Source organism: Gopherus flavomarginatus, chromosome 1 (assembly GCF_025201925.1).
Source record: "Gopherus flavomarginatus isolate rGopFla2 chromosome 1, rGopFla2.mat.asm, whole genome shotgun sequence".
Taxonomy (NCBI): domain Eukaryota; kingdom Metazoa; phylum Chordata; order Testudines; family Testudinidae; genus Gopherus; species Gopherus flavomarginatus.
The window spans coordinates 151,368,889-151,381,104 of NC_066617.1; the positions used below are offsets into that span (position 1 = coordinate 151,368,889).

At 47.3% G+C, this 12,216-nt stretch overlaps 1 gene segment (V, D, J or C); it reads left to right on the top strand.

Annotated features, from left to right (window-relative positions):
• The first annotated feature begins 545 nt into the window (after window positions 1-545).
• LOC127046890 (T-cell receptor beta-2 chain C region-like) overlaps window positions 546-12,216 on the top strand; it is a 151,287-nt gene continuing 139,616 nt past the window's right edge. Inside the window, 2 exon segments of the C gene segment in view lie at window positions 546-633; window positions 946-1,244. Of these exon segments, the coding sequence occupies window positions 576-633; window positions 946-1,244 (357 nt within the window).

The window sequence follows — 12,216 nt, forward strand, 5'->3', positions numbered from 1 at the left end:
CAGCTGTACCTTATTTCCCTGTGGTTATCTCTCCTCAGTGGATAGGGAGAGGCCATTTAACCTCCTGGGACTAATTACTACCCCCCACCCCCTTGTAGCTGTTTGTCCTGGGTTTACCACACAAGGTTTGGTATGTGGTTGGAGAATTCAAAGAGTCACCTTCATATAGCAATGCAGGGCTTGAAATACTCCTGTGATCAGAAAGCTGTCTGCTGCAGCTAAGAGCAGGCCCTGGTCTGTGCTGTCAGGTGAATGTAAAGTTATCAGTGAAGAAACATATTTGTTTAGCACAAGTTTTTCTTGTGTTCATGTGGAGAACAACAGAACAGGTTCCAGCCCAGCTCAACTGTTGTGCCATTTAATATCCTCATTCTGCCTAGCTCCCCTCAGTACAAAATTCTCTCACATTCTTTTTTCCTCTTTCAATGCAGATTTGTTTTTTTTGGCTTCTTGCTCTCTCATATCATTTCCTGTCTCACATGTCTCTGCCCCCTGGTTGGCCAGTGGCTGGAAGTTCTGGCTCAGGCTCAGGCTGTGTGGGTCTATGCAGCTATCTCAGACAGATCCCCAGCCAGATGAGCAGCTACCTAATGATTCCTCATTTGCTCTTTATTGTTGGCCTGCCCCCCTTGGGTAAGTGAAATATTTTAAATTAAGGAAAAGCACACGAAGGAGTCTATGGATCTGTTTATTTTTAGAGACAGTAGAGATGGTACAGACCATCTTTCCCATTTCCCCCATCCCTAGCCCCTGCGGGGTGGTTTCCAGTGTTATATTCGCCAACACTTTCTTCAGTGAGATTATAAAATGAAATTGGCAATAAGGCTCCCACCTCTTCTCATGAAGAGATTAGGAATGTTTCCTGATCATGAGCCAGAAATTTCCCCATTTCTACAATATAATCCCATTAAACCCTCATCTCATTTTATTTCTGTTTCCTCACAGGATGGGCCATCCGTCAGCCCCCAGACATGGTGGTCAGTCAGGGACAGCAGCTGACACTGAACTGCTCCCAAAAATCAACCCGTTTAATCAACATGTACTGGTACAAGCAGGCCGTGGGGAAGGACATAAGGCTGCACCTGGTCGTGTTTTCTACGGAAGGCTCTGGTGCAAATGTTGAGAAGCCATTTGAAGGTCACTTCCAGAGCAATGGGACAAAAAACTATGTCCTGTCTCTGACTGCAGAGAGTGCACAGGTGCAAGACTCAGGCACATATTACTGTGCTAAGCAAGATCACACAGTGACTCATCTGCCGAAAGTGCTTAGCATAAACCACCCAGCAAAGGGAAAGGATTTCCCTTCCCCCATACCCATGCACAGCCCTGTCTCCTGCATAAGATGCACTCCATCTTGCTTTAACACCTACCTCCCCTGACCCTATGTATCCTCCTCTCCCTTCCCTAACTTCTCTTCTGCCTCTTTCCTCCTCTTTTTTTGAACCTTTTCTTTTTCCTTCTTCTCTCCTACTAAGGCTATGTCTACACTATAACTTATGTCAGCGTAAATTATGTCTCTCAGGGGGCTGAGTAAATCACCTCCCTGAGCAACATAAGTTACACTGCCGTGAGTGCAGGCCTGGACAACCTCTCTCTGGGAATAGAGTAGTTAAGCTGATGGGAGAACTCTCTCCAGGTCGGCTTAGAGAGGCTACATTAGAGAGCAGCAAAGAATCCTGTGGCACCTTATAGACTAAGGTGTTTTGGAGCATGAGCTTTCGTGGGTGAATACCCACTTCGTCAGATGCATGTAGTGGAAATTTCCAGGGGTAGGTATATATATGCAGGCAAGCTAGAGATAATGAGGTTAGTTCAATCAGGGAGGATAAAGCCCTGTTCTAGCAGTTGAGATGTGAAAACCAAGGGAAAAGAAACTGGTTTTGTAATTGGCAAGCCATTCACAGTCTTTGTTTAATCCTGAGCTGATGGTGTCAAGTTTACAGATGAACTAAAGCTCAGCAGTTTCTCTTTGAAGTCTGGTCCTGAAGTTTTTTTGCTGCAGGATGGCCACCTTTAGGTCTGCTATAGTGTGTTCAGGGAGGTTGAAGTGTTCTTCTACAGGTTTTTGTATATTGCCATTCCTAATATCTGATTTGTGTCTGTTTATCCTTTTCCGTAGTGATGTCCAGTTTGGCAGATGTACATAGCAGAGGGGCATTGCTGGCATATGATGGCATATATTACATTGGTGGACGTGCAGGTGAATGAACCGGTGACGGTATGGCTGATCCGGTTAGGTCCTGTGATGGTGTCGCTGGTGTAGATATGTGGGCAGAGTTGGCATCGATGTTTGTTGCATGGATTGGTTCCTGAGCTAGAGTTACTATGGTGCGGTGTGCAGTTACTGGTGAGAATATGTTTCAGGTGGCAGGTTGCCTGTGGGCGAGGACTGGCCTGCCACCCAAGGCCTGTGAAAGTGTGGGATCATTGTCCAGGATGGGTTGTAGATCCCTGATGATGCATTGGAGGGGTTTTAGCTGGGGACTGTATGTGATGGCCAGTGGAGTCCTGTTGGTTTATTTCTTGGGTTTGTCTTGCAGTAGGAGGCTTCTGGGTACACATCTGGCTCTGTTGATCTGTTTCCTTATTTCCTCTTGCGGGTATTGTAGTTTTGAGAATGCTTGGTGGAGATTTTGTAGGTGTTGGTCTCTGTCTGAGGGGTTAGAGCGGATGCGATTGTACCTCAGTGCTTGGCTGTAGACAATGGATCATGTGATGTGCCCGGGATGGAAGCTGGAGGCATGAAGGTAGGCATAGCAGTCGGTAGGTTTTCGGTATAGGGTGGTGTTAATGTGACCATCACTTATTTGCACCGTAGTGTCTAGGAAGTGGACCTCCCATGTAGATTGGTCCAGGCTGAGGTTGATGGTGGAGTGGAAGCTGTTGAAATCGTGGTGGAATTTTTCCAGAGTCTCCTTCCCATGAGTTCAGATGATGAAGATGTCATCAATGTAGCACAGGTAGAGAAGGAGCGTGAGTGGACGAGAGCCGAGGAAGCGTTGTTCCAGGTCGGCCATAAAAATATTGTCATATTGTGGGGCCATGAGGGTGCCCATAGCGGTGCCACTGATCTGGAGATATATATTGTTATCAAATTTGAAATAGTTGTGTGTGAGGATAAAGGCACAGAGCTCAGCAGCCAGTAGTGCTGTGGCATCATCAGGGATACTGTTCCTGACAGCTTGTATTCCATCTGTGTGTGGGATGTTCGTGTAGAGAGCCTCTACGTCCATGGTGGCTAGGATGGTGTTTTCTGGAAGGTCACCAATGCATTGTAGTTTCCTCAGGAAATCAGTGGTGTCACGGAGATAGCTGGGAGTGCTGATGGCATAGGGTCTGAGTAGAGAGTCCACATATCCAGACAGTCCTTCAGTGAGAGTGCCAATGCTCGAGATGATGGGGAATCCAGGATTTCCGGGTTTGTGGATCTTGGGTAGTAGATAGAATAACCCTGGTCGGGGCTCTAAGGGTATGTTGGTTTGTTCTGGTGTTAGTGTAGGGAGTGTCCTGAGTAGATGTTGCAGTTTCTTAGTGTATTCCTCAGTGGGATCTGAGGGAAGTGGCCTGTAGAATTTGGTGTTGGAGAGTTGTCTGGCGGCCTCCTTTTGGTAGTCAGACCTGTTCATGATGACAACAGCACCTCCTTTATCAGCCTCTTTGATGATAATGTCAGGGTGGTTTCTGAGGCTGTGGATGGCATTGCGTTCTGCACGACTTAGATTATGAGGCAAGCGATGTTGTTTTTCCACAATTTCTGCCTGTGCACGTCAGTGGAAGCATTCAATGTATAGGTCCAGACTGTCATTTCAACCCTCAGGAGGAGTCCATGTGGAGTTCTTCTTCTTGTGCCGTTGGTGGGAGGGTACCTGTGTATCAGTGCGCTGTTCAGTGTTGTCCTGAAAGTATTCTTTGAGTCGGAGACGACGAAAGTAGGCTTCCAGATCGCCGCAGAACTGTATCATGTTGGTGGAGGTGGCAGGGCAGAAAGATAGTCCCCGAGATAGGACAGACTTTTCTTCTGGGCTGAGTGTGTAGTTGGATAGATTGACGATATTGCTGGGTGGGTTGGGGGTACCACGGTTGTGGCCCCATGAGGCAAGTAGGAGTTTAGACAGCTTACAGTCCTTTTTCCTTTGTAGAGAGGTGAAGTGAGTAATGTAGATCTCCTGTCTTATTTTAGTGAAGTCCATTTGTATGGAAGTTTGGTTATTAATGATAGTCTCCAGGTTGGAGAGCTCTTTTTTGATGTTTTCCTGTTTGCTGTATAGGATGCTGATCAGGTGGTTCCTCAGTTTCTTTGATAGAGTATGGCATAATCTCTCACTGTGGTCTGTGTAGTATGTAGATAGCAGTGGATTTTTTACCTTTAGTCCATTTGGTATGATGTCTGTCCATTAGAGAGCTTGCCGTGGCACAGGTGCATCGGTGAAGCTGTACCACTGTAAACTCTCTAGTGTAGCCATGTGTGACAAAGTTGGGGATTTTGGTAGTGTTCTACATGGATAGCAAGTATGTACCTCAGTTTCCCTTTGTGCTGCATGTTTAACAAGGTGGTGGGAGAGGGTTTGTTGTTGCAGAGGACCATTTATGACCTTGCCTAGCAGCCGGAACCCCAGAAAACAACCTGGAGAAGGGGTATCCTAACAACTGGTGACCTGGTGACTAAGAGGCCTACTCTAGCTTGGTCGTCAGCTGGGTTTTGGCCAGTGGGAGTGTCATAGTATGATTCCCCTCTCTGAACCTTAGCGTCCAAAGGATGGGGTACCAGCATGAATTCCTCTAAGCTCAATTACCAGCTTAGTACTTGTAGCACTGCCACCAACCAGGAATTCCAGTGCCTGGTACACTCCGGTCCCCCCCAAAACCTTGCCCGGGGACCCCCAAGACCCAGTCCCTCTGGATCTTAACACAAGGAAAGTAAACCCTTTCCCTCACTGTTGCCTCTCCCAGACTTCCCCTCCCTGAGTTACCCTGGAAGATCACTGTGATTCAAACTCCTTGAATCTCAAAACAGAGAGGAAAATTCACCTTCCCCCCTCCTTCTCTCTCCCTCTCCCAGACTCTCCCTGAGAGAGAAAGTAATCCTAACACAGAGAGAAAATTAACCTCTCTCTCCCTCTTCCCTCCTTTCTCCACATCAATTCCCTGGTGGATCCAGACTCAGTCCCCTGGGATCTCACCAGAATAAAAAAACAATCAGCTCTTAAACAAGAAAAGCTTTCAATTAAAGAAAGAAAAAACAGTAAAAAATTATCTTTGTAAATTTAAGATGGAATATGTGACAGGGTCTTTCAGCTATGGACACTGGGAATACCCTCCCAGCCTAAGTATACAAGTACAAATTAAAATCCTTTCAGCAAAATACAAATTTGAACTCCTTCCAGCCAAATACACATTTGCAAATAAAGAAAACAAACACAGGCCTAACTTGCCTTATCTACCTAGTACTCACTATTCTGGACATATAAGAGACTGTAACAGAGAGATTGGAGAGAAACCTGGTTGCACGTCTGGTCACTCTCAGAACCCAGAGAGAACAACAACCAAATTATAACAGCACACGCACAAACTTCCCTCCCCCAAGATTTGAAAGTATCCTGTCCCCTGATTGGTCCTCTGGTCAGGAGACAGCCAGGCTCACTGATCTTGTTAACCCTTTACAGCCAAAAGAGATATGAAGTACTTCTGTTCTATTAACTCTTACTTATCTGTTTATGACAGGGAGGACATAGGGATGAGTAGAGAGGACTCCGGCGACCTGACCAATCAGTTCCAGCCACTGGGGAACAAAAGATGGAAGAGAGAGGGCCCCAGCAACCTGTTTACCTGGGATGAAAGACAAAGGACAGGGGAGAAGCTGTTGGGGACGATGATATTGGATGCCCAGCTAGAAAGCACAGGGCCCCAGGACTGGAGAGAGAGAGCAGGCAGAGCCCACCTGGATGCAGGGGAGACTTAGATGTTCTGTGCTGAGGAAGGCCAGGCCTGAGGGCCCTGAGAATTTCCTATGCTGTGTTCAGATGCTCAATAAACCCTCTTGTTTTACGCTGGCTGAGAGTTGCACCAGTCTAGAGAACAGGGTTGCATTATTCCTTCTGGGAGTGGAGACCCCGGGGGTCCAGAGTGAGTGGACTCCCTGAAGGGGCCCATAGTGAGAGACAGGCATGCTAAGGCTCAGAGAGTTGCAGTTCCAGGAGGTGGAGGGGCTTAAACCAAAAAAGAGAGTGGACTCGCGAGAAGGGCTGTCACACTTGAAGGGGGTTCCCCCCAGGGACCATACGGGGCCAAGAGTGGGCACGACCTGTGAGTCTGTGACACCGTGTGTCATAGTATAATTCCCAAATCTGGACCTTAGCGTCCAGGATATGGGTACTAGCATAAAGTCCTCTAAGCTTAATTACCAGCTTAGATTCTGTAGCGCTGCCACCAATCAGGAATTTCCAGGGCCTGATACCCTCTGGTCCCACAAAAAACTTCCCTGGGGACCCCCAAGACCCAGATTCCTTGAGTCTCACAACAGAGGGGAAAAAACCATTTCCCTTCTCCCTCCTTTCCTCCTCCCAGATTATCCCCGCCCTGGGTACTCTAGGAGAGATAGACAGATTCCAGGTTCGTGAATCTAAACAAAGGGATTCCACCCTTCTCCCCTCCCTTCCCTCTCTCCTGGAGAGAGACACAGAGACGCAGAGAGCAGGTTTTTCTTCCCTCCTCCCTTTCCTTTTTCCCACCAATTCCCTGGTGAGTGCAGACTCCCTTCCCTGGAGTCTTACAGAAGATAACCCCCAAAAAATCAATTAGGTTCTAAAAAAGAGGAAAACTTTGATAAAGAAGGAAAAAACATAAAAATTTGTCTCTGTAATCAAGATGGTAAATATACAGGGTTTTTTAGCTTATAGACAATAGAAAGAAGCTTTCTCCAGCAGAAACACAATTTAAGCTACTTCCAGCAAGTACACATCTGCAAATGAAAAAAAACAAGTTAAAAGACTATAACCACCTTTGGTACTTACTTACTGTTCTGAATAGATAAGAGACTGTAGCAGGGAGATTGGCAGATACCTGGTTGCACCTCTAGTCCCGTCCAGGACCCTGAGAAAACAACGCACAAACCCAAAACCCACAAACAAAGGTTTCCCTCCATCCAGATTTGAAAGTATCTTGTCTCCTGATTGGTCCTCTGGTCAGGTGTTGCAGGTCACTGTTTGTTAACCCTTTACAGGTGAAAGAGACATTAACCCTTAGCTATCTGTTTATGACACCGTGCCTTAAATCTTCTTCTGTTCTTCTGGACCTCTCTCCTCCTTCTCTCTCTTCACCCTCCTGGTGTTCTTTTCTCCTTCTTTTCTCTATTCTATACACTCACTTTTCATTTCTTTCTTTTTCCCTCTTTTCTCTCCTCATCTCTCACACCTTCCCTTCCCCATTCTCTCTGTCGCCTCAGTCACTCCTCCCTCTTTTTCTCCTCCTTTCAATGTAATTAAATTGGCAATCGGAGCCATTTCAAGCTGGATGTAGGAGACCTTTCCATCCTTTTGAGCTCTTCTGCTTTCTCCCCTCTGCTCCCTCCCCTCACTTCCCCTCCTTTATCCCATTCCTCCCTTCCCCTCCTTATTTCTACACCTCTCCTCTCTCATTCTCCATAGTCTCTCCCCCATTACAAATTAAGGGCCTGGCCTCAAGGCTGTTTCCCAGTGACATCTGTGAACGCCAAAGTCAGTTTTTCTCTGAAGTAAAATAATTCCAGCCCCAGGACAGTACCACTGACTTCTGCCTTTCAGGGAGCCATAGTGCAGGAGACAACAGGGCCAAAGATGGACCCTTGGCTTGCCTGTCTGCTTGGTCAGAGACTCCTCCTCCTTTCAATCCTGTCTCTCTTCATTATGGGCAATACTGAGCTGGGGACACGTATTTCAGATTAGAAAGCAGGATAATTTTCTAACAATGAGCTTGTTAGGCTGTTGGATTGTGGCACTCCACCAGTAGCAGCCAGCAGAGGAAGCTAGTACATGCTTTAGCACCTGTGACATATTCCTCCCAGCAGGGGGCAGCGATGTATAGACACACAAGCCAGACCATGACCAGATTGGTTCTGCAGGGTTCAGTAATAAAAATAACCTCCCTGTACTCTCTGCTGACACTGGCGGGCTTATGGGGACCAAGAATAAGACATGCAGCCTTTCATCCCAGGTCACAGGTTTGATTTCACCCAGGCTGGAAGTTAATGACTCTGGGGGCTATTCAGGGCTTTGGTCATATTCCATGTGTAGGTTTCTGAGTGCAGTGCAGTGAATCGCTCTCTAAAAAACTGTGTTATTTCTGATCCAGGCTTGGTGATGGACACAAAGAGCCTTAGAAACAGAGACACACAATGCACTCTGCTTTCACTTGACTGGCTGTACTTATGTAGAATTGATTTGACTTCAGTGAGGTTACTCCTCACTTACATCAGGAACAGTGAGAACAGAATAAGACCTAAAGAGAAAGAACACCAGAAACATGCAGAGAGAGAGAGACACACACACACACAAATGGAAACCCAAGTGGGTGGGGTTGCGGGGTTTGTAGCCCTGTTGGCAGCTAGAGATCACTTGTTGTGTGTATTAGCCCATCCCCTTCACTCTCCCTAAGGGACAGACAGATGGTAACTCACATTATGGAAGAAACAGAACTGGGAGACACTACTGCAGGGGTATGGAGACATCTCCTCCCTGTACTGCTCATCTGGGTCCCAGGTACGGGCTGAGAAACACAAAGAATGGGGTTAGGGGTAAAGAGGTGCAGAGTCCCAAGTCCAGGGGACACATTCTCTTCTCTGAGACTGAGGGTGGAGGGGATGTCTGCTCCCCACATTTTATCTGCTGTGAGACCCTGGAAGGAATAGAAAGCATTACTAAGGAGTGGGGGAACTAAAGCAAAAATATCCCTTCCAGTTGGGACACCCTTAGCATAGCCCATACAGACTCAGTGCATGAGAGCCTGAACTTACAGACAGGAGCAGCTCAGTGCAGATCCATTTGTTTGCTCACAGAAGTCGCTGGTTTTGTTTCCTTTTCATCCTGTCTGCTCGTCACTCCCTCTGGGTTTCCAGTCATTCTTTTCTCTCTCTCTCTCTCTCTCTTTCTGTCCTCTCACTCTCTGCCCTCAGGGTTCTGTCATGTACTTTCCCATTTCCTTCCAGGTGTGGGCTCAGCGTATGTGGAGCAGCTCCCCTTCCTTACTGGGCACCAAGGACACTCCCTGGCTCTGCATTGTACATTCAAACAGTCCAACTGTGGCAGGATGTTCTGGTACCGGCAGTGGGGAGGCAGGGAGCTGGAGGGGCTCTTCTACTCTTATGGAGGCCAACTGGTGAATTTCACAGCAGAGCTCTTGACAGCCCAGAGGAGCGACAAAAACTGGGACCTAAAATGGAACAAACTTTCACTGTCAGATTCAGCTGTGTATTACTGTGCCTGCAGCACTGCACAGTGACACAGAGCCCTGAGACAGCCAGCAAAATCCCATAGAGACAGAGAGAGGGGCGGAAATAGAGGCAGCTGTGCGTGCCTAGATGTTGGAAGGACAATGCAAGGATGCACTTCCAAGATGAAGTGTCTGGAACATACAGTGTCTCCAGAAGGAATGTAAGGATCATCAGGAGCACCCACACCAGATCAGTGACCATGTTGCACACTTGAGATGTAATGGGCTCTATTAATAACAATGGGAGTTTTGCCCTAGTGGGACCAGGATTTCACTGTTGGTCTCTTGAAATTGGACATTGATCACCAGGGGCGGCTCTAGCTTTTTTGCTGCCCCAAGCATGGCAGGCAGGCTACCTTCGACGGCATGCCTGCGGGAAGTCCCCAGTCATGCAGATTTGGTGGCATGCCTGCGGGAGGTCCGCCGGTCCAGCGGCTTCAGCATACCTGCCGCCGAATTACAGCCAAATCTGCAGGACCAGCAGACCTCATGCAGGCAAGCTGCTGAAGGCTGCCTGACTGCCGCCCTCGCAGGGACCAACAGGGCGCCCCCCTTAGGGCCCCGCTGTTGATCACTATTACAAACACTTTTCTCTCTTCCTTGACATTTTCTTCCATTTCTTTCCTATTCTCTTTCATTCTCCCTTGCTATTCCCTGTGCTCCAGCTCTCTCACTTTCCATTTCTTTCTCTTCATTTTTTTTCTATTTCTTTAAATTAACCCCCCCAAATCCAGTTGCTGACCCAAGCCCTCGCCCTGTGGTTTGGTCTCACTGTGTCTCTGGGGACTGTTCTTACCTGACTATGATGCCTTATTCACATGATTGCTGAGCCATGGATTCTAAGCAGGGGAATGTAGAGTAAAAGCAGGAAGGTGGTATTACCAATGCTGTATACAGAGGTGAGACCATTACTGGAATTACCTGCCTAGTCTAGTGCCCACAATTGAACAAGGATGATGATAAATTTTCTCTTTTTATCTCCACTTCTTAATTTTTAATTTCCCCTTTCTCTCCTTTACCCTTTCCTTCTTTTTTATTCCTTTCTTTCTGTTGCTCTCTCTCTTTTTCATCTCAATTTGTGCCCTGAGTTGGCACCACCTGGTTCTTTCCTGGATATGTCTACACTGCAAAAAAACTCAAACAAAACCTTATGGCAGCGAGTCTCAGAGACAAGGCAACTGACTTGGACTCATTGGGCTTGTGCTACAGGGCTAAAAATAGCAATGTAGATGTTGGGGCTCCAGTAATTTTGGAGTCCAGGTTACAGCCTGATCGGGAACATCTGCACTGAAGTTTTAGTCCTATAGCACTAGCCCCGCAAGCCTGAGTCAGTTGAACGAGGCTCTGAGACTCACTGCCAAGGTCATTTATTTATTTGCCTTGTAGATGTACCCATGCTGTTTCTTGTTTCCTTCCAGGTGTGGGTTCCACCTACATAGAGCAGCCACCCTTCTTCACAGGGGTGTGCATCAGTGTCATTATATCATTGTAGCAACATCTCTGCAAATTGCTTTTATGCAGAAAAAGCCTAGGCCACAGGTACATGGAGCAGCAGCTACTGTTGTGGTAGGATGTGGAATGAGGTTAGACAGTACACAGAGTCAACTTCATTTAGCAATGCAAGGCTTAGAATATTGCTGTGATCTGAGAGCTCCCTCGCAGACTCTCCACACACAGGACACTAGCCAGGTGTACTCTCTCCTATCTCCCTCACCCTGTCATCAGCTCTGCCGGACAGCCGCTAAAGGGAGCCATAATCACATGCACCAACCAGAGTGTTACACTAACATGCCCCAGACTTCTTAGTATCCTCATCACTTGATCGATAATTTGCTCAGAGAAATAACCATGAACCAGCTAGGTTTTTATTTAGGAATTCTGGGAAACGGACTGGAATAGCTATTCCAGAATAGCTCCCTGAGAGGACATTCTTATTCCAGAATAGCTATTGCCCTTCAGATTCACACTCTAGTTTATTGTGGAATAACTGCTGACAAAACCCTAGAGATGATCTTTTTCTTCATGCTTTATCCTAATTTCCAGAAAACACACTGATGGGCTCCAGTACTAACACACATTCACAGAGAGATAATATAAACCTATCCTTCTGATTATAACAATACTGTATTAAGCAATAAATATAATCCACGTTAAGTCATTCTGTGAATAATCCAGCCTCAGTACCTGAAACCCATTAAGCCTCAAGGGGTCACTCTAGTCACCTGTCAGGAGCTCCTGTCCATACCTTCTAGGTTATGTACTTTGCTACATGGCATAAGTTGTCTCCTGTGATAGCATCTTCTCCCTCATCATTCCTGAGGAGAAATTCTCATCTCTGTGTTAGTGGCAAGAAGGCATAATCCAGGCAAAGGGCACAAGAGTCTCCAAGGGATTCATGAAACTGGCTGTCCAGGAAGCAGAGAGAGAAGAGGACATAGGCAGCCATAACTCTCTCCATAAAGGGACACCACCTTGCAGCAGCAGCTTCAGGCACCAGTGCTCCAAGCGCGTCCCTGGGGCAATAAGCCATGGGGGTGCCCTGCCGGTCGCTGTGAGGGTGGCAGTCAGGCAGCCTTAGGCGGCGTGCCTGCGGGTGGTCCTGTGGATTCGTCAGCAATTCGGTGGCAGGTACGTCGAAGCCACACGACCGGTGGAACTCCCACAGGCAAGCCGCTGAAGGCAGCCTACCTGCCATGCTTGAGGTGGCAAAAAAGCTAGAGCCGCCTCTGCCACCTTGTTTCTCCTCCCACTGAG